Consider the following 25,686-nt stretch of genomic DNA (forward strand, 5'->3'; position numbering starts at 1 on the left):
CAAACGAGAAAAGAAAATTCAGATGCATGAATTAGAAAAAAGTAAGACACAGAATGCAAGCATTTTGATTTATTCTCGAGTCGAATATATCTTGCTCAAGTGATTATTATTTCTAGATAATGTTAAATTTTCTCTCGTGTGCGCATGCATGTTGTATTTTACTTATCAAATTAAAAATCTTGACCAGTCTATATTTTTTTCCCCAATACCTGATGGTACAACGCCGTTTTGGGAGAGATCCCTCTAACCTATGCCTGGAGGACGAGAGTCCGTTGCAGCGCCCTGAAATCTAGCCGTCGTGTGAGCGATCTGAAAAATCAGACAGATAGCGTACTTGGGCTGCAATAACGATGGCAAGAGAAACCATCAATCTTATTAGATGCGTCACTCGGGGTCAATGAGAGTCTGGGCAAGCTGGCATTTACTTTCAAGCCAAACTCAAAATAAGATCTCTACTAGAAAAAAAGTGAAAAAGGGTCGAGAGCTAAACTATCTTCTGAGCTTTTCTTAGTTCTAACCTGATCATCTTCTCCTCCAAGCGAATATTGTGTCATCTTGAATTTGAGTGTGCCAACTTTATTCTTGTCATACCTCGAATTTTGCTTGCACCACTTTTCTCCACCCCCGCTGCCCATGGTCTTTGTCACGCGCAGATTCCAGCTGCCTCTGCCCACCGGCACTTTCCGTATCGCCTTCGAATGTTTATCATAAAAGAGAGGGGTGTAGCACCAGTATCCCATTGCACTGTTGACAGGAGCTTGTCCAGTGGAATCGAATAATTCTTCCTTAGAATCTACATATAGGAATCATCTATAAATGTGGGCTCACTAAAAGTAAAATCTTGCAGTCCAAAGAACGAGCAGGCACCTGGCTGTATATATATATGTTGTGAAGCACTACATAATCAAACCAATATGGGCAAAAGTAGATAATGTGTGTGTTTTTTTTTTTTCGCATCGAGAAAATCACTACGAGATGATTGGCAATCTTGTTTAACTATATCATTTATCCTGCTCACTTATAAAGTTTTCTGATACCCTCTCATGTTGATAAGGTATGGTGTAAATCTGTTTTTTACTCTAATAAAAATAAAAAGTATAAAAAAAAATATCGGTTCTAATAATACATTGTAGCAGTCGCACAAGAACCAGTACCACCACCACCACATGAACCGCTAATTATAGTAGAAGCCGAGCAAGAACCACTACCACCACATAGGGTTTAGGGCAAGCTAGATTAAACTAGACTGATAATTACACCTGTTTCTGCTCTGTTTCCCTTGTAGAGGATTTCTCAGTTATCTAGTCTGCATGTTCCAGCTGGTCGGTCAGGTTACGGTCAAAAATCTCGTAAAGCAAGGATAACTCGGGGATAGAATTGATGTCCCGCATTGCCATCAGCCGGACTTGGGTTACTTCAACTGATGAAGGACCTTCATCATGGAGACGGGAATTAGTTGAGGTACATTCTAGGTTCCTGGGAGCCCAAAGCCATCCCACGCGCTGACACAAGCCTGAATTTCTGCCTATAACGTGATATAAAAATTTCTCTGCGTACCTAGAGACATTTAAGGCAAAGCACGTGGTCTTGGGGGTCGCTTGTGGTTGCTGAATCCAGAACCCAGATACCAAATGAGGCCTCCATTGACTTGATCGCGCGCATACAATTAAGTTTCCTCGGTTCCAGAAGCAGTCGAGCTTTAGGCTAGGCATTATTTTTATACTAGTTTCCCAGAACTTTCCCATTCCTCCAATGAAGTCTTATAACATACAGGGCTTAATGAGGTGCATCCCTACAATATCGAAAAAGAGTAGTTGCCGTTCTAGATGGGGACGATAGACATGTGCCTTGGTGAAGGGCATCCATACAATATCGGAAATTGTAAACAAATTTTAGTTTGGTTCTGGATTTGAGGATGAGGTTTTACATATATACTATATATATACATATATGAATTCATTGTTATGATAACAAATGCACACTTTGGGGCACTCGTCCGAGTAGTTGCACGTCCCAGCGAAATTGCAAATGCTCGACATTGCCAACCAAAAGCATGCAAAGACGCCATTAGGCTTTCCAAAAACTCTAAGCTGAAAGAAACAAACTTTTATATAAAAAAAATAGAGATCGATATATATGTACATATATATATATATATATATATATATATATATATATATATATATATATATATATATATAGAGAGAGAGAGAGAGAGAGAGAGAGAGAGAGAGAGAGAGAGAGGATTTTTTGTGATACTGACCGTCGTGGGCTGATACAACGAGAGCTAGTAGGAGAATGCTGACGATGAACAAGGACTGCTTGGCCGCCATCTTTAGAGAAAAATGAGGGGGGGAAAAATATAAGGTGTTTTGGGCCTTTGGCTTTTTGGTGCTGGCATTGGGATTTAAGGATGAAGGGCTCTTTGGAATAGGTCGTAAAAAGGAAAACTATTAATGGTGACATAATAGAAATCCATTTTTGGTAGTTACAGAATGGAAACCCTTTATAGTGTATCTCTACGAAGATTATTGAAAGATTTGCTATTTTTTTTCAGTCTGCATGTGGTCATAAATTGGCATACATGCATACATGCGGGCCACATGAGCCTATCTCAAGATGGGCCGGTGAGCCAAATTAATGAGAGGGCCAGGTCCTCACAACTTAGGATCATTGAATTAGTAACAGAAAATAAAGCTAGAAATGAGTCTGCCTGAGACCTATCAAGCTGGCCTAACATGAGATCAAGCTTTGGGTATGAAAATAATAGAAATAGTGTGTCATGTTTACAACTATCACTAGCTAAAAATATTAGGTCTTAAATGACCACATTTTTTTTCTTGAGCTTCAGTGTAATTCTACTTCTGAGTTTCGGTCGCAGGAACATGCATTTCTTGAAAAGCCTTCCTGGCAGAAGCATAGATCACTTGAACCAGGTTTGTTGGATCCACATTAGTATCAATGCATTCTCAGCAAGAAGCATAGAGAAAACAAACTTCCTGTCCTGTAAAATAGACATAAACTATACCAGGTGTTTGTAAAGAATCCAACATCTGCAAAGTTAATTGCATAAATACATCCCTAACATGTCATCAGTTATTAGTTTACTCTCCTAAAAGGAAGAGAAAAAGTAAAATTAATTGCATTTTATTCAGAAATGTACTCTTAGGGCCTTATGCCATCCCAAACATCATCAACAACATTGCAGTTAAAACTTGGATAATCTAGAAATTCTCAAAGAATTTACAATATCCTTCCCAGATGAACTTAGGGGATGGTCCACACTAGGATACATCATCAACACACTGACGAATTTTGAATTAATTTAACAAGTAAACACAGAATTCTATTATGGTAAAGTTTGGAAAGGGCAAGAAGTGGAGTTTCTAACTTTTTCAGATAAGCATATATTTATATACTAATTATTCTCCAACAGTGTACCTAAACATGTGTTTTTCATCACTAAGCAAAGCATACACAGGAACCAACTCATAATTCGATAGAAGTGAACCCCTAAGATGAAAAGAGCACTTCTATTCAATAGAAACTCAGAAGTCACAAAATATTCCCACTAAAGCAGAGGTTTTTGAAGGTCAGGATACCTGAGTATCTCAACAGTTGTTTGAAGACCTCTAGCTGACTCGGCCGCTGAAATATCAATGTTATCAGCAAGCTCAAACGTTCTGTTGCAATTCCTTTGGAGCATTGTAGCAATGCAGTCAAGATAAGGTTGTTTTAGACTTTTAGATGTTTGGGACTATCAAGCACTTCTGTCCTCTAGCGCAAAATATCCGCCACAACATCACCATGGAGACCTTCTTCCCACGAAGAACTCATTTCTCTCCCTCAACCTCCCTCTTATCATCACCAAAATCCAACGAACAACTTTCTGATTCCTCCAAAATCAAGCCTGGATTTTCACCAGAGGTGTCGCCTTTTTCACCAAATTCAGCAACATCGCCATTGGAGAAGCATTAGATTTGTCGCCAAAACCGGAATTTTTTATCGATTGCAGCCTCACCGGATTCAGAAATCGACGCGCTGTCCGGCTCCACAAAATTAAAGCTAGTGCTTTTGCCATCCTCCTCTCCGGATACCGCCTCGCTGCCGGACAAGAAGAATCTATGGTTCTGGTGGTGGGAGTGGGGAGAATCCATCTGGATGGAATCGGGTTTGGTGGTGGGATTTGGGTTAGAATTTCAGAAAGACATTGGGGATGGAACGGAAGAGGCCTCTGAATCGAGGAGGATCTCAGAAGGAAAACCCTAGCTCTTGTGGATCTCCACATCTCTTTTCTCCTCTATGTGATGTGGAGGCCTGATAAGAGAGAGGGAGGTGGTTTTTAGGGTTTACGGTTTCGTAACCCAAATAACACCGATATTTCTACGTAACGGGCTCCTACGGAACAGTTAATTGTGGATGTTATAGAAATAACAGCTGTTATCTATCCGACTGTAATCAGCCCATTATAACTGAAAATAATGGATGATTACCAAAAAAAAAGTGTTGCATGATAAGATGAAAATAAATATCTTCCGGTAGATATAGAGATTTTATGTTATTGAACACTAGAAATTTTGAATGGCAATTGTTTTTGTTGTTATTTATGAACTGTTATGGTGGGGTAGTGGCTAGATAATGATTGGACTTGTGTACATTTAGCGAGGTCATGATAAATGTAGAACTTTATTCCTTAGGAGCACAAATTTGAAGAACCATCTTAATTGGTATCAACCAAAGGGTTACAGTAGCAAAATATAACATGAACTTCACATGTCATACTTGATTCTACTTTGATGCCTATCTCGCTTGCTAATTAATGACGATCATGCCAACATCAAGGATACTAGCTAGAGCTAGAATCAAGCAGGCTGGGTCAGGCTAGGCCCTTAGTTGAGTATGACTCAAAATTGTCAAAATCTCACCCGAGCCCCAGCCCTATCTTAGCCCAGAACCCAATAAGGTTGACCTGACCCAACTGGGATGAAAGACTAGGCCGACCCAATCCATCCTTGTTGCCCTCGTTGACTCTCATTGTAGCAAGCTGGTTGAGCTCATCGAGAAGGCCCTTACCTTTGAGCGCAACCAACCAGGTAGACCTCACCGCCATGGTCCATCTGGACATGGTGGTCCTCCCCGACAGCGTGATCCACAACATCGAGTGGGAGGTGGAGAAGGTGACCGAAGTAAATACTCATATGGGCTTGCCGATGTCTTTGATGAAGCATAATGGTATGATCACCGAGCTTTATGCAAGGTCGCTTATGCGATCTGGCTCATAGATATTATCTGTTGGTGCTGCAAAGAGTAACTCCCAGCAGCATCTCTCAACCATTCAGATGATTAACTTCTTGATGAAGTGTGTGGATCCAAGGAGTATCTCTCCAAAGCCTCTAGTAAAGTAGTCCATGTCATGGAGCAATGCCAAAGTGATCTTATACCATTTGGCAGGAATGCAGCGTTTGAGGCATTACAAACTGCAAAGATGATAGCTGGACAAAAAGGATCTAAACATGCAATTGTTTCTTTCGAGGATGGCTTTTATATCAAAGCCTGCTTGGAAAGCAATAATGCAAAAGTTGAGTTAGAGTAGTCTGGCGATAGCGAGATGAGTGACACAAACAAGAGAAGTCAGAGGCATTTTCTGGATTTATATAGAGCAGTGCCACAAGCGCGGTAACAAGAGATATTGCCCCTAGTCCTCATGTATGCGAGTTGGAGAATATTGAATTTATTAACTAACTGTGTTATGTTCAGAGAAAATAAAGACTCGCAACGAATTTATTGGTCTTCCAGAATTTCCTACTACAGCTTATAATTGAGGGTTTGTTTGAATAATTGGACTGAAAATTTTATTGGATTCGTGGATTGGGCTAATACAACTAGCAAAATTATAGAATTATGGATTGGGTTAATACAACTAGCAAAATTATAGAATTATAGATTGGGTTAAGCCTATATTCATAAGTATCTAGAAATAGCTTTGGACAGGGCCGGCCCGAGTCCTAGGCGACCGAGGCGGTCGCCTAAGGCCTCGGGCCAATGGAAGGCCTCCGGGAGGCTGACCAAAAGGAAGCAAAGGCCCCATATAAAACGGGAACAGGAGCTGGCTACGAGTCTTCTCTCTTGATGGAAGGGAGGTGGAGAGTTTCCTGGCCTGCAGAGGGGCAATTTGGGAAGTTGGGGACAGTAGTTTTGTTCTGGGTGGGGAGAAAGAGAGAGAAGGGATTTGGTTGGCTTGATACACGCGCGTCTGAAGCCACTCTTATCTTTCATCCCTTCTCTTTTTTGGTTTTGGTCTTGGTTTTCCTTCCCTCACATTACTCCTGATCCAGCCGGGCCATCAGGAAGAAAGATAGGGGGATTGGAGATGGACTTCTTGGAGGGTAGAGAAAGAAAAGGGGGGAGGGGGGGAGGAGGGGAGGGGGGGGACTTTTATTAATTAGATGGAGTGAATTTCCCATAATGCCCCTACTTTCTCTCACAGAGATTCTTTCCGGGACAAATTCTTTCCTTTACCTTGACCATGAAGTGCCATGGGATAACCCAAGCATTATCTCAGTTTTTTAATCAATTTTATGGCCCTTCTTTAAGCATAATTACTTTTTCGTGCTTTCATTCAAAAATTATATTAAACTAAAAAAGCTTTTTATCTGTCTTTGTTTCATACATGCATTTTTTAGAAATAATGTACTTGATAACTATCTATTTTTATATCTTTTTTCTAAGTATTTTATATTTATTAAAAAAAATTATTATTAAAAAAAAGGCCTCATTCACTGAATCTGTCTTAGGCCTCCAAATGTATTGGGCTGCCCCTGATTACATTGGTTTACACAAGCTATAAAATATTTCCCATCCTCCTTTATTTTATTCTATTTTATGTTTATCTAGCATTTATTTATTTCCGCGTCTCACTTGCAGTCAAGGGTTGCTTCGTTGAGCACCAAAGTGGAGGCCGGCCAGTCCCATAAGATTTGCCGAGTATCAAAGCACAAAGCAGGAGGTGGTTTAGGAGGTGGCTTGGATGGACAAGCGCACTCATGGAGTTTTGCCTGCCAAAAATCAAAAATATCAAGAGAGCAAGATAACCAAGGGCCTTCAAAATTTGAAACTCGACACTGATAACAAGGCTGGCAAGGAAAAAGAAGTGGATAGATACAAAGAGAAATAAATGATTCGATAAATAATGTTTTTAGGATCTCAAAGATTTGTGGCTTGCAGTGATTGTGTAGCATGATAACACCACAACTTTTGAGAATCTTGTGGTATGTAGAATCGCACATAACCAGGGCCGGCCCAAGCTTAAGCGACCTAGGCCTAAGGCTCCGCCCATAGGAAGGCCCCCGCCCAAACCCGTATCTACACTACATGAGTGAATTGCAGTCGCAGAGCAACGGCTATAATTGCAGTCGCAGAGCAACGGCTCTCGACAAAGACGTGTGAAAAGGAGGGTCAAAGGGTGTGAGTCCGGAGTCGCTGTTCGCCAGTCCCAATCCCATCGCCCACGGCAAAAAGCTATAAACCTACGCCTCTGGCTCCTCTGGCTCTACGCCTCTACCTCTTCAGCTCTCCTGTATCTTCCTCCTCTGCTCCTTGCCTCCTCATCGTCCTCCTCTTCCGCAGTTCTGCTTCACCGTCTTCACCTTCGTCGTGATCAACAAGGGCGTCGGCGAGCGGGCGAGGTCATCTCCGGCCGGCCACCGGGGTTACAACTTACAAGGAGTACCGCCGACCATGGCTAGTCCTCAGTCCTCACCTCATCGTCCTCCTCTTCTGCTTCTGTGCTTCACCGCACCGTCTTCGCCTTCGTCGTGAGTCCACTCTGTACCATAAATTCTAAATCCCTAATCCTGTTACATATTGGAAATGGAAGATCTCTCCGTGGATTTAGATCTTGTCTCGTTGGAAAATGGAAAGCTGATGTGTTTGGAGTATAGCTTAGAGCCTCAGATCGTTCGAGCTTTAGCTTTCTTGATGGTTTTGTTCGGAAATATTTTTTTTGCTTTGGAGAGCCCATGTGAGGCATTTTAATACTCGTTCTCCTGGGAGAGAGAGCTCAGAGAGGTGGGTAGCTGTTGGGAAAGTTTATTCATAGAAAAATAAATGGCATTTATCTCGCATGATATACAATGCTCTCTCTCTCTCTCCCTTTCGCCGAGAGCAGAGGACAACAGTCGAATATCCCTCTCTCTTGGGGGGCTCCATCCACAATGAAAAAAATGGTGATAGATCTGTTCCTCCACTCTCTTCTCCCTTCTCGCCCTTGGACCGTTGTTTTCTTTCTATTTTTTTAGCGTTTTCGGTCGTATTTTTCTTCCTTGAGAACTCTTTTAATCTTCTCTTTTTTTTTTTTTTTTTTTTTTTGGTACAACGGCGGCTCACACCCTACGGGTGTGGATACGGCCTGCAAAATCTGAAGCAAGTAAAGCTGAAAGGGATTCCGGCACTGTGTCGGAATCCCTCAAGATAAAATCCCCGGTGTGATGAGCCGCATAGGAAGCGACCCAATCAGCTGCACAATTCGCTTCCCTGTAAACATGTGTAGCCTGGAAGGTATCACACGCCTGCAGAAGTCTGCGAACGTCCAGAAGCAGCGGTCTGCCCTCACCTGCACGATCTCGCTTCCCTGTAATCTTCTCTTTTCTGTCTTTGTTTTGTACTGGTTTTTATATGTATCATTGTTTCCCTTTGTAAATTAGATTGTTTTAGTTTTTTCTATTCGTTCTCTATTTCTATCACTTATAGAGCGTCGAGGTTGTGAATCCAAAGGCGTACCCTTTGGCCGATGCTCAGCTGATGATAACCATACTGTATCTCCGATCTCGTCCAGCAAGCAGCGAACTAAAAGCAGCTCAAGAAGAAAACTAATGAAGGTTGCCACTCTCGCCCATATATATATATATACACAAACATCCCTCTGCTTCTCTCTCTGTTGCTTTTCTTTAAAAAGTCTGAATTTTGATGCATCGGGAAGGAAAAAGTTTGCATTTTTGATTTTTTTCGGCTACTTATATTTATGTTGAACATCTATATTTGGGTTTTAATTCTTTGACTGCACAGTGATGAAGACTCTGAACAGGGGCATCTCCGAGTTTGTTGTGATGGCGGTGGATACAGAGCCACTTGAAATTCTTCTACATCTTCCTCTGCTTGCACAGGATAAGGTATGTATTTTCTCTGATAGCTTATTAATTGAAGATTATTGTCCTTGCTGCTGCTGTTAGTTTTTCATTCTGTGCCTGTATGTGAGAGTTGAGGTGTGAAGTGAGGATGGCGCCAACACTAGTGATAGCATAAGCTTTTATTAGAAAAATAAGTTTCTACCCTTCTTAGTAACTTCAAATGGTTGGTAAATAGACGGTTCCTAAAGTATATTGCACTTATTAAAATTTTTTTATTATTTAAAATAAAAAATAAAAAAAGGCCTTTCTTAGCAAGTTCGCCTTAGGCCTCCAAATGCATTGGGCCGCCCCTGCATATAATGAGGCAATGTGGTCTTTATCTTTGAAGTTTGGCATAACCGTTTATGGTAGGTTGTGAAAATTAAATTATATGCTTTGGTTATAGGGTGGAAATGGCCTGACTTTGCACGCTTTGAAGATCTTAGATTGCTAATAGAGGATAGCAGAACGAAGTGTTAGTTTGGAATTATCAAGGAAGTTTTAAGAAGCAAAAAATTTTGGAAAATCCAAACAAACTATGTGGAATATAGGCTCACTTGCAATATATGGAATGCCAATTACAACAAGAAAAACAAAATCAAGTTTAGAGCAAAATTGATATATACAAGAAAACTAAAACAAATAATATAAAATTCTATTTTAGTGGGCAAATGAGGAAATATTAGTATTATCAGTAAGATATGTAGCTTGTTAGTTAAGGAGGGAGAAAACATAAAAAAAAGGGGCCTTTTGGCTCTTCGGTTTTTCTAAAAAAAATATTATTTAACGTTTTCAATGCTCATTAGAGTAAGATATCTTTTTTAATCTCTAATTTTTATGTCAGCAGATTTTTTTTTTCCTCGATAAGTAGTAGCTGAGCAATTTTTCTTAATATTCTTAATATAATTACAAATGGCCAATAATTTTAGCTAGGTGGATTAGGAAGCATCTTAATTGCAATGCGTGTAGCCATTTTTTATTTACACGGAGTATAGATGCGTGTGCCTGCTCCCCAAATATTAGTATCTCTCCCAAAGAGAAATAAACCCTGCAGTTAAGAATACCTGGTGGATCATTTTGAAGTAATATTTATTAAGAAAACATAGAACCCTCACGGAGTCCAAAATAATCCTCAAATCTTTTCCTGACGTGCATTATACGTTCAAATAAAATTAGATGGGAGAAACAATATGCTTCTATTTATTAAATTCACTCTCTTGACTAAGATGACCTTATGAATTTGTTATATGAAAATTGCCTTCAAGCCGAATCTTGTAGCAAAACTCTTCAACGCCACATGCTTTATATTAAAATTCTTGAAGGCAATTGGTGGAAGTACATAAGATTTCCAATCCGTGAAAAGGAGGAGCTATTATTGGCACGTGCTCTCATATTTTCCTGGCAATAAATACAGATACCTGGCTACTTTAGTATGGGAGGCAAATACATGATGTATGTACCAAGGCCATTTGCCCATTCTGAATCTGGACATCACTGAACTCTGAAGCTCTTGCAGTTTTAACTCATTATTAAAAATGTCAAGAAAAGGGACACTCCAGTTCCCCACTACGTCTCTTTGAACATGAAATCCTGCTCTTGGAAAATCGCAATTTTGTGCCAAATTGCTTCAATTGTACTTCTGTTAGCATGAAAACATATATTTCAAGGGGAATCGTGTTTTTCATTGTTGTAGGCTACTGTCTAACCCAGTAGAGATGGATCAGATGAGACCATTAACACATGATCTTAAAGGACGAGCATATTACTTACATTTCTTGAGATGCAGATTGTTAAAAGTGCTTTCCCAACTGTGAAATTTCTAGTAGGATTAATTTTCTTTGCACCTAGTGATGCAAGTATGACCTCATAGAGTGGTTGTTGAAGTTTGATGTGCAAGCTTGTTAGATCAGAATGAGTTCCAGTTCATGGTTCACGAACTATTTCTTTTCTTGTGACTTTCTTATGCAAATGTTACTTTTCTCGTAAGCGTTCAATATGCAACCATATGCATGATCTTTCAGGTCGATTACTCTAACTAGCCCCCCATAAGTCCATTAAACAACTTGTATATATAAAACAACTAGGCTACATATGATTTCGTGTCTGTAGAAGATTAGAAGCTCTCCAATCCTAGCAGACAACCAGACCCTTACTGCTACCCTTGAATGAAAATTAAGGAAAAGCTGGTGGCGAAATGTGTTCGAGTGGCGAAAACCAACCTACCTTCCTTTTTGGCCAGATTGAATGGTTGGACTTCTTGCTTGCCAGTGTAGATTTCTGATTTTCTCAGATAGGTCTTTTTCTCCAACCTATCTAAATGCAGTGGAAGTACCATTTGGTGTCTTCCAGCAAATTACGCAGATGAATAACAATTCCATTTCTGTATGAAAAGAGCTGATATACAGTGGAAGTATCAATTGGCTTCTTGCTGGTTAGTCAATGTCTCCAGGCGAAGGGCTTCATAAGGTACCTTAAAGTGTAAGGTTATTTCCACTCTCCATTAAATAAATCTTAATGCAGATTCAAGGTTATGCCCAAGCTTATGTCTTATGGTAGTATCTTATAGCTTACTAGGATCTATTCCAAAATTTCTTATAGCATAACCTAAAGCGTAAGGTTATTCCCTAAGAATTTTTCCTATTACTTTTTAATGTAAGTACAAGTGGCCAATAATTTTAGTTGGGTGGATTGTGAGGCATCTTAATTACATTAGTCTCTCTAACATACAAAAATAAATTCCTATCTGTAAAGTATACCTGGTAGAAAATTTTAAAATAATATTCAATAAAAAAGATATAGTGTAAGGCCTGGCCCATTGCTAAAATAGGTCCAACAAAAAAAGTAGGGGGGAGCCTCCATTGCCTATAAGCCGAGCTTCTACCCTCTCGAGGGGTCAGTGGTTCGTCGTTGCCAGAAAGAAGAAAAAAAAAGATTCGCTCTCGCTCAACCATCATTTTTCCTCGCTGTCATTCTTCTCAGGGCCTCGCCGGAGTTGTGCTACCACACCCCTACCTCTCCTGACCTCATCGTTCATCGAGCCATCGTTGCCAGCCGAGATCTCATCATGAGATCATCGAACTTGGAAACGGGAGCAAATCCCCTATTTTTGTGATCTACCCCTTCTTACTTTGATATTTTTTATGATGGCCAGTCGGACCTTCGGCCAAGTCTTCATGGGACTCTCCTTGACCCGCATGGTGGAACTTCGACCGCCGGCGAGTGATTTGAGCTGAGTGAGGCTCCGGTTCATGTTTTAGGCTGACCATTGTATTGTTTTTCTATTCTCTTTCTTCCACCTTGTCATTACCGCTGTCTCTGCCGCCATCGCAGCCTCACTGGAGGCTGAGCCTGTGGCAGGTGCTAGTTGCCACTGATGCCGGCTCTCTTCCACCCTAGTTCAAGTTACCAAACCTTCCCTATTTAGACTTCATTCACTGCTGACCAACACAGTCGTTGATGTTGTTGTGGTTGTCACCAGTGGCCAGACATTAGGCCAACGATGATGCAGCCGATCGCCAGTGTCGCCTCCATCTAGATCAACCTCTAACCTCCCTATTTTGAGAAAGAAGGAAAGAGTTTCCACTTTTCTTTCTCTTTTCTATCTCTTCCTTTCTCTCTTGTCTTCCTCTCTCTTTTGTTTGCTTCTAAGCGGATCCAGTAGAGAATCCTTCTCCCTCTTTTGTTCCTCTCCATGTTCTTTGGTCAACCTTGTAGACAGTCTTAGAGCACCATTGTTGTGATTGCCTTGAGTAGCTATGCAGCATGTCAGCCCCCACCGCAGCACTTGCCAAGCACAGTTTAATTTCATCATCATTAATCTTTCTTGAGCTATCTATACTATAGTCTGACTCTAGGTTTATAATTGGACTAGTGAGATTACCTAGATCAGATCAACCGGAGTCGTCTGATGTTACTACCTAACTGGCCATGTCTTTCCTCCACTCCGACCTTCGTCGGTTATCTAAAAATATGACATGTTACATTTGCTTTGATCAGAGACCGATTTCTTGATCAGATGAATTGGGATACATTATGCTGACCGAATCTGACTACTCGCCACCGCCACCCGACCGGCCTCATTTTTCTTCATATGCATATCTACTTTATGGTCAGCCTTGGTTATGTATGGGGGTGCAGTCATTCAAACAAGAAGAAGAACAAAAGAATTTTATACTCTAGTTCTTCAATCAAGGTAGAACCCTAATTTCTTATTTATTTATTTAATCTCAAATTAGGTAGGAAAGAAAAATTAGATTTAACTGTAATTTAGATATTAGAGCTCCGAAATAGGAAACTAACAATGATTGATTTATTTCTTATACTAATGTTTGGTCAAGGACGGGTTGGATTTATACAGATTGATTGGGGGTGCAGTCATTCAAACAAGAAGAAGAACAAAAGAATTTTATACTCTAGTTCTTCAATCAAGGTAGAACCCTAATTTCTTATTTATTTATTTAATCTCAAATTAGGTAGGAAAGAAAAATTAGATTTAAGAGTAATTTAGATATTAGAGCTCCAAAATAGGAAACTAACAATGATTGATTTATTTCTTATATTAATGTTTGGTCAAGGACGGGTTGGATTTATACTGATTGATTGGTTTGTATCGCTGGGTTTATATCGTGAGATTTGCATCAACAAATTTTGTTTTGTATGAGATATGTTTTATTTGATTTTCAGATATGAACATATTTATGTGTTATTATATATGGATATCAGCTATTGAAGTTATAATTATATAAATTCTAATTCATATTATTTTGAAATTATGAGAAATACATTATTTAATTAGAGTTGATTTGACAAGAATAACGTATAAAATCAGATAGATAAGAAGCGGTTTGGACTAACTCGTCATGTGGATAGCCTTCACGGGGTTATGTGTGGGACGGCCTCAATGAGCTTATGCATGAGATGGCCTCCATAAGCTTATACGTAGAACAGCCTCCACAAGCTTATACGTGGGGTAGCCTCCACGAGCTTATGCATAAAAACTTTGTTTATCAGTCATGGACTCAGACATGATCTTGGTTAGTCCAAAGCTGGAAAGTAAATTATTATAGAACCTAGAATTGAGATAATAAGAAATGGATGATAAGACATATGAAACCAATGCTAAATAAAATGTTTTGGTTGTTGGTATTTGTGATATATATATCCCTTTTGATAAGCCAAATATTTGATGTATGTTTATGCAGATATTTGTCAGTTTAATTGAGTGATACTGAATGTTTGAAAAGAGGTACCATAATTTATGTTTTCATTTTGATATCGTTTATTACTATTCTCAAATTATAATATTATATTGGTACAGATGGGCAGAGAATCTTACTAGGCTGTAAAGCTCACACTAACTTTTTTCTTTTCTTTTTAGAGTTGCAGAATTCTTAGTACTTGGTTATGGTTAGGATCATGGGTGAAATGATAAATAGGTTGATACCAGTTAGATGATTGAATTTTGAAATTGTACAAGTTTATTACTTGTTATGAATCGAGATCATTATTATTTACTAATATTGAGGTTGCAATGAATCTTCAAGCTTTACATGTTCTGAAGAGCCTTGTCCTAAGGAGTATGCAAGTTGTGTCATGTGGTCGACCTGGATGATAGGTTTGGAGCATGATAGAAGTGGTGTCAGAGCATAGATTTAAGATCACTAGGGACTGTGACAAAAGTTGTATTAGAGCTTAAGGTTATGATCACTAGGGATATGACAAAAGTAACAGAATAGATTCAGAGCCTAGGTTTAAGATCGCTAGGTATTGTGATAACATTTATGCATGGGGTTTGGCAAACGATGAGTACTGAAGGGCTAGATGATATATGTTTCTAATTTCAATAAGTGGGTTGACCTAAGATGAGTGCAAGAGGTTTTGGCTATGGATTATAGTGTTACATTAGTAGGTTAATTATGCCATATGTACTTATTCAATCGTCATTTAAGTGATTTGGAATCCCAAACTTGATGCGGGTGCAAACCATGATAACGTTCTTGTTCTATTATTAATTGTTCGGTTGCAAATTTTGGATTTATTAGCAAGAAGTTGTGAGGCAATAACCTCTAATGAAACTATATGTAGATCACGTATTCTAGTTTATCGCCTAAGAAAGAGTTTCATAGTATTAAAGTGGAATTTGTATGTGGATCTTTCATAGTACTAAAGTGAACTAAGAAAGATTTTCAAAAAGGAGTGTTCTTCGTGGTTGAATCTATATGTGGATTATATAGGTAATTGGCATTTTTGGATACTATAAATAGGTATATTTCTATTAATAGATTTTATTTTATTTTATTTTTAAGGTTATAGAGCATTCATATTGGTGGAAAACACTAGTAATTTGAATTTTTATGTTTGGATTGGGCTACTAAATCTTTTTCATAATTATTGGAGACAATTGAATGTGCTAAAGCAAACTCAAATCTAGGTTTATAATTCGATCAAGAATTTGTCATTGTTGATGAAGCCACTAGTAAAATATAATAATGAGTATAGACTTTGGTTATGAGCCGCTTAGATAAGTTATTACATATATCATTGCTACATTAATACTATTATAACTGTTGATGGTTGTGCTATTTGATGAATGGTTAGGAGGTTTCAAAGAAACATGATTTTTGGTTTCTTAATGTATATCATGATCAATGTTATGTATTCTTAATTTAGAATGTCCATTATCGACTTTGAGTTGGTAAAACAAAAGATCTTGATCCTTTCAAAAGGAGAGTAGACAAACACTCAATCTACAATTCTTCTTCTTCTTCTTTCATCTCTATCATCATGGTCTACAGTTCCATTGATTCTTTATAAATGTTCATTCTTCCAAGCATTTATTAGTTATAATAGTTCTTACATGTCTTGCTTCAAGCTAAAATAGGCTTGTTTTATGTACAAGTCATGATTAGACAAAATTGTTTAGACTCAATAAAATAATGAACTCATACTTTTGATTACAATATCTAACCAATTGAACTAAACCTACCAATAAAGAAGGATTCTAAATTTTGAATTTTTTTTATGAGTGGAATGACTTGATAAAGATGATCTCTGTAGACATAATAAGTGGTCAGCAAATTCACTACATGTGGGGCTCTATCTAAATATGCATTATGTTTTGCCTTATAATCCAAGTTGATCAACCCAAGCCCAAGCATACTTTTGAGGCTCGATAAACTATTTTTCGAGTTTAAAATGGTGAAGGAGATTTCTTCTTCGTATTTTTGTTGGTTGGGGGGGGGGGGTTTGTGATGGTGTGAGGCAACATGCTTTTGTGGTAAGTTTTATAATACATAGCAAAGCATGTTGAGAAACATGTATAATTCATTTGTTTTTGTTGTTGTTGTTTGTGAGGGCATGCCATCCACATTTAGTCATGCACAACATGCATAATTCATATGACTCGGTGTGCATGGATCTTAGAAAGCATCAAAAGAGCAATTATTTTATGTATGGGAAATGCCTCATTCACCCACCAAGTCATTACAATAACCCGATGTCGTGCTTTACTAATCCAACACTTTTGACTTGCATGAAACTAGTACTCTTGCAATACCAAAGCATGCAATGTTGTCATGCCAATATACATGACCTTGATGTTCACAACTTTTTGCCAAACTTGGTGTCGCAGATAATAGTCATTGGCTTTACAACCAAATGCAATTCAATAACACAACTACAAATACTTACAATCCAATAGAACATAATGGATTGCCAAACCAAGTGACAACATGAGTCCTCTATTCCTTCTTCTAATCTAAAGTTGAAACCCTAATCATCTCAGAGTCCCATCTAAACTCCTGCAAGACCCAGCCCAAATGGAAAAGGACAAGGAGGCCTGCATCTCCATTCCAGTGGCCTCTATTCTCTACCATTTTGCTCTGGGCCCCACCTCTTTGGTAAAGTAAGGATTTTTTTTTTTGGTGAAAAATTAAGGTAAGCCTGCCGCCGGGATGCTCTATAAAGGAAACCGGATTCCCTCTTTCCGCTCCCCACCTCTTCATCTCCGAGCGCTGGAGAAATAGAGGGGGAGGATCGGGGAATCCCTAACCCTAACCCCTTTTTTTAACTCCCCATCCTCTCTCTTCGATCTGATTCCACCCCTTAAATCTGTCCATCGCTTTGAGTTCTCTACGGATCCTTCCCCGGTTGATCCATCCAGGTCCCTCTGCCGTTCGATTTGGGGTTCTCTCGATCGTAGAAGCCGTCGTTTCTTCGTTCTCTTCTCGATTTTCCCGGTTGGAGTGGTTGTTCGGGGGATCCTCGGATGCGCCGCGGCTTCGGGCGATTCTGCTCTGGCGATGACGGTCTAGTGAGCTCGGATCCAATCTCTCCTCCTCCGGCTGAATCCCTTTGATCGAAGGGGTTTTTCTTTTCGCGGAAGCCTCTCTCCTCTTGTAGCGGCTGGGGGCGTTCGGCGATCTTGGGGATTTATCTGCGGATCGTGGCTCTTTGCTGTTGGGATCGCTGTTCTATTCGTTCGGAACGTAAAGGGGTCGGCGGAGAACTCATCTCGAGCTCTTCCTCTTTTCCCTTCCGGAAAGATCGTTTCTTGATGGGATAATTGAGCGTTATCGACATCAAGGATTGCTTGTATCAGGCCTTAATATCAGGCCTGCTTTTTAATTTTCGGCCTTTTAAATTCAGTTTGCTGCTTTTTTCCGGGCAATTTGTTCATTGTGGTCGAGCTGGTCTGCAATTAGATCAGAGGAAGTCCGGAAAGGGAAAAAAAAATAATGGTTGTGTATTATAAGTTTAAAAGTGCAAAATATTACGAATCTATTCTAATTGAGGGTCAATTCATATCTGTTGCCAATTTGAAAGAACGAATTTTTGAATCCAAGCATTTGGGAAGGGGTACCGATTTTGACCTCATGGTCTCCAATGCGCAGACTAATGAAGGTTGGTTCTTCTTCTAGACTAGGTTCTCTTGATTGGTTTATTCATGCAGTTTACTTGTAGGAGGATAGTTTAGTTCATTCAGAATTAATTGTCATTAGACTAAAAACTAATAAAAAAAAGGATTGATTGGAGTATTTTTAGATAATTGTGCTTGAAAAATTAAGAGATAAGGGGTAATGGAGTTGGGGTGAGATTGTGGCTACTGTTCGATTGATAGTGTGTCTGTTGAGTTACTTTGCTGGGAGCACTGTGGGTTGCTCTAATCTCACTCTGGATTTTTATAGACTCTGTGTTCTTCCATTTTCGGTTTCAGAATATGCAGACGAAGCTGCTATGATACCCAAAAATACATCAGTATTGATTTGTCGCATCCCAGGACGGCCATGGAAGCCCATTGTTACGGAACGAGATGAGTACTATCTCACACTCTGAATCTTGAGCATTTGATGAGCTCTTCTATTTGCATTTACATTATGCTTTTGCTAATGATTTGTAGATTTGGTTATGTGGGAGGGATGTAGTGTTACTGAAATATTTTGAAACTTTATTAGGATCAAATTTTGTAAGATAAAAATTGAGACAATGTTGATGACTTTCCTGACTGGATTTTGATATTGAAAGTTTGCATTCCATCTGCAGGACAAAAGTTGTAGAGGATAAGTTAGAAGATCTTCCACCAGCAAGTAACACTTTGGTTGGCGACCCATCTACCATGAAATATGTAAGACTAATAATTTTTGAATATGATTCTCTAGGTGCTTAATTTTTTTTTTTTTCATTCTGAATTGGTGCCAGCCACCATTATTATCTTAATTCTTGAGTGGATAATGGGTGTATCTTTCCTGAACGTTCTCATCTTTGATTGATGGCAAGGATATTGATAATACACATTCAATCACATTTTGCAGCCTGAAGAATCTGAATGGGATGAGTTTGGTAATGATTTGTATGCTATTCCAGAAGTCCTTCCTGCTCAGTCAAGCTGTTCAGTGGTAGATGTTTCTCCTGCAAATAAGGTTGATGAGGATAGCAAGATTAAGGCTTTAATTGACACACCTGCCCTTGACTGGAATCAGTGAGACATTTAATTGGATCATTGATATTTCTTATATTTCAGTGGTTTTATTTTTTAGAAATTAAAAAGTTTAGAGAAGTTCGAGAGAATGGAGTAGCAATAGCAGTCACATTTTGTTTACCAATGAGGAATCATTTATAACATAATGTTTTTCACTGGGTCAATGTAACTTTGCAGTCAAACACAAGAAGGTTATGGTGCTGGAAGAGGCTTTGGTAGGGGAATGGGTGGGAGGATGATGGCTGGTCGTGGTTTTGGTAAGCCCATGAACACTTGTAGAACTCTTCATGCTTGTCTCTTTTCCCGTCTTTGTATAGCTTTTTATTCTTGTGTCATTTTCCTTCTTTGACTGTCTTACACTCAGAGCCTCACAATAACATTAACTTTTTAAATTGAACTAGGATTTGGTTAATTGCATCTTTATATATGTATATTCCTCTAAAAGTAGCATATACTCTCTTGGTTCCTGTATATGTTTGTGATGATAGGGATTCCACAAATGCATTTTAGGATTAAAACATTTGCTATCCATTCTTTTGTAGACTTTTTGTTGCAAGAGCAGTCAAATTCTTAGTTTTATGATATATGTTGCATGTATCACTTTATTTTATCTTCCCATTTTCCTGGATACTGACATTTTCATTTTTCTCATTAAATTAAGGCCGAGGTGGGCTGGAGCGAAGGACACCTCCAGCAGGCTATGTTTGTCATAGATGCAAAGTGCCAGGTACGTTTATAATATGTTGACTAATGAGGTCATTGTAATTAATTGTTTTCAGCATTTGCGAGCGCCAGTTAATGTATGTTAAGAGTTTTTTTTAATTTTATTCAGGTAATTTTATCCAGCACTGCCCCACAAATGGTGATCCAAGTTATGATGTTAAAAGGGTGAGACCCCCAACTGGCATTCCTAAATCAATGTTAATGGCAACTCCTGATGGTTCCTATGCATTGCCTGGTGGTGCTGTTGCTGTTCTTAAGCCAAATGAGTAAGTTGATGACTTCATGCAATGTTCCTTGTTATTACAGAATTGTGATAGATATGACAGCTGATGACCAACTCTTTTTTTTGTCATAGTTCTCTTGATTTTATATGCATAGTTCACTTATAGCATATGGGAAAGCTGCATAAATTGAAAAAAATATACATTTTGCAGGGATCTGTCCGATTTAGGCATCGTGGGTATGAACCAGGGGCATGGATATTTGACCAGGTAAGAATTTGAGGCTAAGAAAGCTGATCTAAGATGGAAGCGTGAAATGGGCCGACTCAATGAAAGGTAATTCAAATGGTTACTCTTTAGTTCTGTTTTTTTTTTTTCATTTTTCTGAATTTGTTGATGTTTTTGCAATGCCAAACTGAAGTGTTGCTTAATGTGTATATACACACACGGACGCACGCACACGCATTTGCGCACATGAACAAGATAACTGTGTTAGGCAGCTGAGGAGATTTCAGCTTCTAGGTCCTAGAATGGTGTTTGGTAATTTTATGAAAATTATGCTGTGGAATTTATGTGTTCAAGGCTTGCTGTTTGTGGTTTAAATGGAATTGAAAGATAAGAATTTTAATGGTGTTATGCGAAAGCTAATATACACAATGTTACAGCTATAACATTACATGCACATGATACTCCTTGATCTTTTTTTTTCTTTTTCAATTTTAAGTTTCTCGTAGTGGTTTATTTGCTATATTACATGAGAAACTAGTAGTATAATTACTTATCAGATAAGATAAAATAGTTGACCAAAATATGCACATATATTCATAGGCATAGTGTAGATGGATGTAATCATGGGTGAATATTTACAACATGTAGAGAAGAAAGGCAGTTAAAAATAAAATGACATTATGTGGTAGATGCAATAGTTTAGTCTACAGTTCCATTGATTCTTTATAAATGTTCATTCTTCCAAGCATTCATTAGTTATAATAGTTCTTACATGTCTTGCTTCAAGCTAAAATAGGCTTGTTTTATGTACAAGTCATGATTAGACAAAATTGTTTAGACTCAATAAAATAATGAACTCATACTTTTGATTACAATATCGAACCAATTGAACTAAACCTACCAATAAAGAAGGATTCTAAATTTTGAATTTTTTTTATGAGTGGAATGACTTGATAAAGATGATCTCTGTAGACATAATAAGTGGTCAGCAAATTCACTACATGTGGGGCTCTATCTAAATATGCATTATGTTTTGCCTTATAATCCAAGTTGATCAACCCAAGCCCAAGCATACTTTTGAGGCTCGATAAACTATTTTTCGAGTTTAAAATGGTGAAGGAGATTTCTTCTTCGTATTTTTGTTGGTTGGGGGGGGGGGGGGGGTTTGTGATGGTGTGAGGCAACATGCTTTTGTGGTAAGTTTTATAATACATAGCAAAGCATGTTGAGAAACATGTATAATTCATTTGTTTTTGTTGTTGTTGTTTGTGAGGGCATGCCATCCACATTTAGTCATGCACAACATGCATAATTCATATGACTCGGTGTGCATGGATCTTAGAAAGCATCAAAAGAGCAATTATTTTATGTATGGGAAATGCCTCATTCACCCACCAAGTCATTACAATAACCCGATGTCGTGCTTTACTAATCCAACACTTTTGACTTGCATGAAACTAGTACTCTTGCAATACCAAAGCAGGCAATGTTGTCATGCCAATATACATGACCTTGATGTTCACAACTTTTTGCCAAACTTGGTGTCGCAGATAATAGTCATTGGCTTTACAACCAAATGCAATTCAATAACACAACTACAAATACTTACAATCCAATAGAACATAATGGATTGCCAAACCAAGTGACAACATGAGTCCTCTATTCCTTCTTCTAATCTAAAGTTGAAACCCTAATCATCTCAGAGTCCCATCTAAACTCCTGCAAGACCCAGCCCAAATGGAAAAGGACAAGGAGGCCTGCATCTCCATTCCAGTGGCCTCTATTCTCTACCATTTTGCTCTGGGCCCCACCTCTTTGGTAAAGTAAGGATTTTTTTTTTGGTGAAAAATTAAGGTAAGCCTGCCGCCGGGATGCTCTATAAAGGAAACCGGATTCCCTCTTTCCGCTCCCCACCTCTTCATCTCCGAGCGCTGGAGAAATAGAGGGGGAGGATCGGGGAATCCCTAACCCTAACCCCTTTTTTTAACTCCCCATCCTCTCTCTTCGATCCGATTCCACCCCTTAAATCTGTCCATCGCTTTGAGTTCTCTACGGATCCTTCCCCGGTTGATCCATCCAGGTCCCTCTGCCGTTCGATTTGGGGTTCTCTCGATCGTAGAAGCCGTCGTTTCTTCGTTCTCTTCTCGATTTTCCCGGTTGGAGTGGTTGTTCGGGGGATCCTCGGATGCGCCGCGGCTTCGGGCGATTCTGCTCTGGCGATGACGGTCTAGTGAGCTCGGATCCAATCTCTCCTCCTCCGGCTGAATCCCTTTGATCGAAGGGGTTTTTCTTTTCGCGGAAGCCTCTCTCCTCTTGTAGCGGCTGGGGGCGTTCGGCGATCTTGGGGATTTATCTGCGGATCGTGGCTCTTTGCTGTTGGGATCGCTGTTCTATTCGTTCGGAACGTAAAGGGGTCGGCGGAGAACTCATCTCGAGCTCTTCCTCTTTTCCCTTCCGGAAAGATCGTTTCTTGATGGGATAATTGAGCGTTATCGACATCAAGGATTGCTTGTATCAGGCCTTAATATCAGGCCTGCTTTTTAATTTTCGGCCTTTTAAATTCAGTTTGCTGCTTTTTTCCGGGCAATTTGTTCATTGTGGTCGAGCTGGTCTGCAATTAGATCAGAGGAAGGCCGGAAAGGGAAAAAAAAATAATGGCTGTGTATTATAAGTTTAAAAGTGCAAAATATTACGAATCTATTCTAATTGAGGGTCAATTCATATCTGTTGCCAATTTGAAAGAACGAATTTTTGAATCCAAGCATTTGGGAAGGGGTACCGATTTTGACCTCATGGTCTCCAATGCGCAGACTAATGAAGGTTGGTTCTTCTTCTAGACTAGGTTCTCTTGATTGGTTTATTCATGCAGTTTACTTGTAGGAGGATAGTTTAGTTCATTCAGAATTAATTGTCATTAGACTAAAAACTAATAAAAAAAAGGATTGATTGGAGTATTTTTAGATAATTGTGCTTGAAAAATTAAGAGATAAGGGGTAATGGAGTTGGGGTGAGATTGTGGCTACTGTTCGATTGATAGTGTGTCTGTTGAGTTACTTTGCTGGGAGCACTGTGGGTTGCTCTAATCTCACTCTGGATTTTTATAGACTCTGTGTTCTTCCATTTTCGGTTTCAGAATATGCAGACGAAGCTGCTATGATACCCAAAAATACATCAGTATTGATTTGTCGCATCCCAGGACGGCCATGGAAGCCCATTGTTACGGAACGAGATGAGTACTATCTCACACTCTGAATCTTGAGCATTTGATGAGCTCTTCTATTTGCATTTACATTATGCTTTTGCTAATGATTTTTAGATTTGGTTGTGGGAGGGATGTAGTGTTACTGAAATATTTTGAAACTTTATTAGGATCAAATTTTGTAAGATAAAAATTGAGACAATGTTGATGACTTTCCTGACTGGATTTTGATATTGAAAGTTTGCATTCCATCTGCAGGACAAAAGTTGTAGAGGATAAGTTAGAAGATCTTCCACCAGCAAGTAACACTTTGGTTGGCGACCCATCTACCATGAAATATGTAAGACTAATAATTTTTGAATATGATTCTCTAGGTGCTTAATTTTTTTTTTTTTTCATTCTGAATTGGTGCCAGCCACCATTATCTTAATTCTTGAGTGGATAATGGGTGTATCTTTCCTGAACGTTCTCATCTTTGATTGATGGCAAGGATATTGATAATACACATTCAATCACATTTTGCAGCCTGAAGAATCTGAATGGGATGAGTTTGGTAATGATTTGTATGCTATTCCAGAAGTCCTTCCTGCTCAGTCAAGCTGTTCAGTGGTAGATGTTTCTCCTGCAAATAAGGTTGATGAGGATAGCAAGATTAAGGCTTTAATTGACACACCTGCCCTTGACTGGAATCAGTGAGACATTTAATTGGATCATTGATATTTCTTATATTTCAGTGGTTTTATTTTTTAGAAATTAAAAAGTTTAGAGAAGTTCGAGAGAATGGAGTAGCAATAGCAGTCACATTTTGTTTACCAATGAGGAATCATTTATAACATAATGTTTTTCACTGGGTCAATGTAACTTTGCAGTCAAACACAAGAAGGTTATGGTGCTGGAAGAGGCTTTGGTAGGGGAATGGGTGGGAGGATGATGGCTGGTCGTGGTTTTGGTAAGCCCATGAACACTTGTAGAACTCTTCATGCTTGTCTCTTTTCCCGTCTTTGTATAGCTTTTTATTCTTGTGTCATTTTCCTTCTTTGACTGTCTTACACTCAGAGCCTCACAATAACATTAACTTTTTAAATTGAACTAGGATTTGGTTAATTGCATCTTTATATATGTATATTCCTCTAAAAGTAGCATATACTCTCTTGGTTCCTGTATATGTTTGTGATGATAGGGATTCCACAAATGCATTTTAGGATTAAAACATTTGCTATCCATTCTTTTGTAGACTTTTTGTTGCAAGAGCAGTCAAATTCTTAGTTTTATGATATATGTTGCATGTATCACTTTATTTTATCTTCCCATTTTCCTGGATACTGACATTTTCATTTTTCTCATTAAATTAAGGCCGAGGTGGGCTGGAGCGAAGGACACCTCCAGCAGGCTATGTTTGTCATAGATGCAAAGTGCCAGGTACGTTTATAATATGTTGACTAATGAGGTCATTGTAATTAATTGTTTTCAGCATTTGCGAGCGCCAGTTAATGTATGTTAAGAGTTTTTTTTAATTTTATTCAGGTAATTTTATCCAGCACTGCCCCACAAATGGTGATCCAAGTTATGATGTTAAAAGGGTGAGACCCCCAACTGGCATTCCTAAATCAATGTTAATGGCAACTCCTGATGGTTCCTATGCATTGCCTGGTGGTGCTGTTGCTGTTCTTAAGCCAAATGAGTAAGTTGATGACTTCATGCAATGTTCCTTGTTATTACAGAATTGTGATAGATATGACAGCTGATGACCAACTCTTTTTTTTTGTCATAGTTCTCTTGATTTTATATGCATAGTTCACTTATAGCATATGGGAAAGCTGCATAAATTGAAAAAAATATACATTTTGCAGGGATCTGTCCGATTTAGGCATCGTGGGTATGAACCAGGGGCATGGATATTTGACCAGGTAAGAATTTGAGGCTAAGAAAGCTGATCTAAGATGGAAGCGTGACAAGGTAGAAGGGTTTTTGCCCTCTTCCTTCTGAAGGTCCTTCATCGGTTGAAGAAACCCGGGTCCGGCTGCTGGCAATGGAAAACGGAGAAGACAGAGACAAGTTATTAGAGCTTTACGAGATCCTTCACCTTCATCTGGCGAATGTCCGGCTGGTAGATGCTGACAAAATCTATGAGGCGTTCCTCTACAAGAAAAATAGAGCAGAAACAGTAATTATCTG

General features: G+C 38.9%; 2 protein-coding genes across 6 annotated transcripts; both read left to right on the forward strand.

The window, feature by feature from the left end:
* The first annotated feature begins 7,476 nt into the window (after window positions 1-7,476).
* Window positions 7,477-20,421, forward strand: LOC149750921 (E3 ubiquitin ligase PQT3-like). 5 transcript variants are annotated; one of them, XM_089928389.1, is made up of 10 exons: window positions 7,477-8,631; window positions 8,749-8,876; window positions 9,064-9,167; window positions 18,379-18,478; window positions 18,705-18,786; window positions 18,974-19,140; window positions 19,318-19,397; window positions 19,802-19,867; window positions 19,973-20,129; window positions 20,298-20,421. In XM_089928389.1, the coding sequence occupies exons 4-10, from the start codon at window positions 18,399-18,401 to the stop codon at window positions 20,356-20,358; spliced, it is 693 nt and encodes a 230-aa protein (XP_089784515.1). In that variant the 5' UTR covers window positions 7,477-8,631; window positions 8,749-8,876; window positions 9,064-9,167; window positions 18,379-18,398; the 3' UTR covers window positions 20,359-20,421. The 5 variants fall into 5 exon arrangements, with proteins under 5 accessions (XP_089784515.1, XP_089784514.1, XP_089784516.1 ...); XM_089928388.1 differs by having other exon boundaries at window positions 9,083-9,167; window positions 20,298-20,420; XM_089928390.1 differs by having other exon boundaries at window positions 7,480-8,631; window positions 18,379-18,472; window positions 18,703-18,786; window positions 20,298-20,420.
* On the forward strand, window positions 20,298-25,670 carry LOC149750922 (E3 ubiquitin ligase PQT3-like). Its single transcript, XM_088714652.2, has 8 exons — window positions 20,298-20,420; window positions 23,446-23,545; window positions 23,770-23,851; window positions 24,037-24,203; window positions 24,381-24,460; window positions 24,865-24,930; window positions 25,036-25,192; window positions 25,362-25,670. Exons 1-8 carry the CDS (start codon window positions 20,414-20,416, stop codon window positions 25,420-25,422), a joined length of 720 nt encoding a protein of 239 aa, XP_088570778.1. The 5' UTR covers window positions 20,298-20,413; the 3' UTR covers window positions 25,423-25,670.
* The last annotated feature ends 16 nt before the right edge of the window (window positions 25,671-25,686 follow it).

Source organism: Phoenix dactylifera, chromosome 18, assembly GCF_051530095.1.
Source record: "Phoenix dactylifera cultivar Ajwa chromosome 18, Ajwa_hap1_PhDact_Kaust_v1.1, whole genome shotgun sequence".
In the NCBI taxonomy this organism is placed as follows: domain Eukaryota; kingdom Viridiplantae; phylum Streptophyta; class Magnoliopsida; order Arecales; family Arecaceae; genus Phoenix; species Phoenix dactylifera.

Excerpts from the sequence above, each read along its gene's own strand:
- LOC149750921 (XM_089928389.1), top strand. The coding sequence starts at position 18,399 with ATGATACCCAAAAATACATCAGTATTGATTTGTCGCATCCCAGGACGG. Across the intron at positions 18,479-18,704 it reads ATTGTTACGGAACGAGATGA|GACAAAAGTTGTAGAGGATA; the intron begins GTACTATCTCAC and ends TTCCATCTGCAG. Across the intron at positions 20,130-20,297 it reads GCTGTTCTTAAGCCAAATGA|GGATCTGTCCGATTTAGGCA; the intron begins GTAAGTTGATGA and ends TACATTTTGCAG.
- LOC149750922 (XM_088714652.2), top strand. Across the intron at positions 24,931-25,035 it reads TCATAGATGCAAAGTGCCAG|GTAATTTTATCCAGCACTGC; the intron begins GTACGTTTATAA and ends AATTTTATTCAG. Across the intron at positions 25,193-25,361 it reads GCTGTTCTTAAGCCAAATGA|GGATCTGTCCGATTTAGGCA; the intron begins GTAAGTTGATGA and ends TACATTTTGCAG.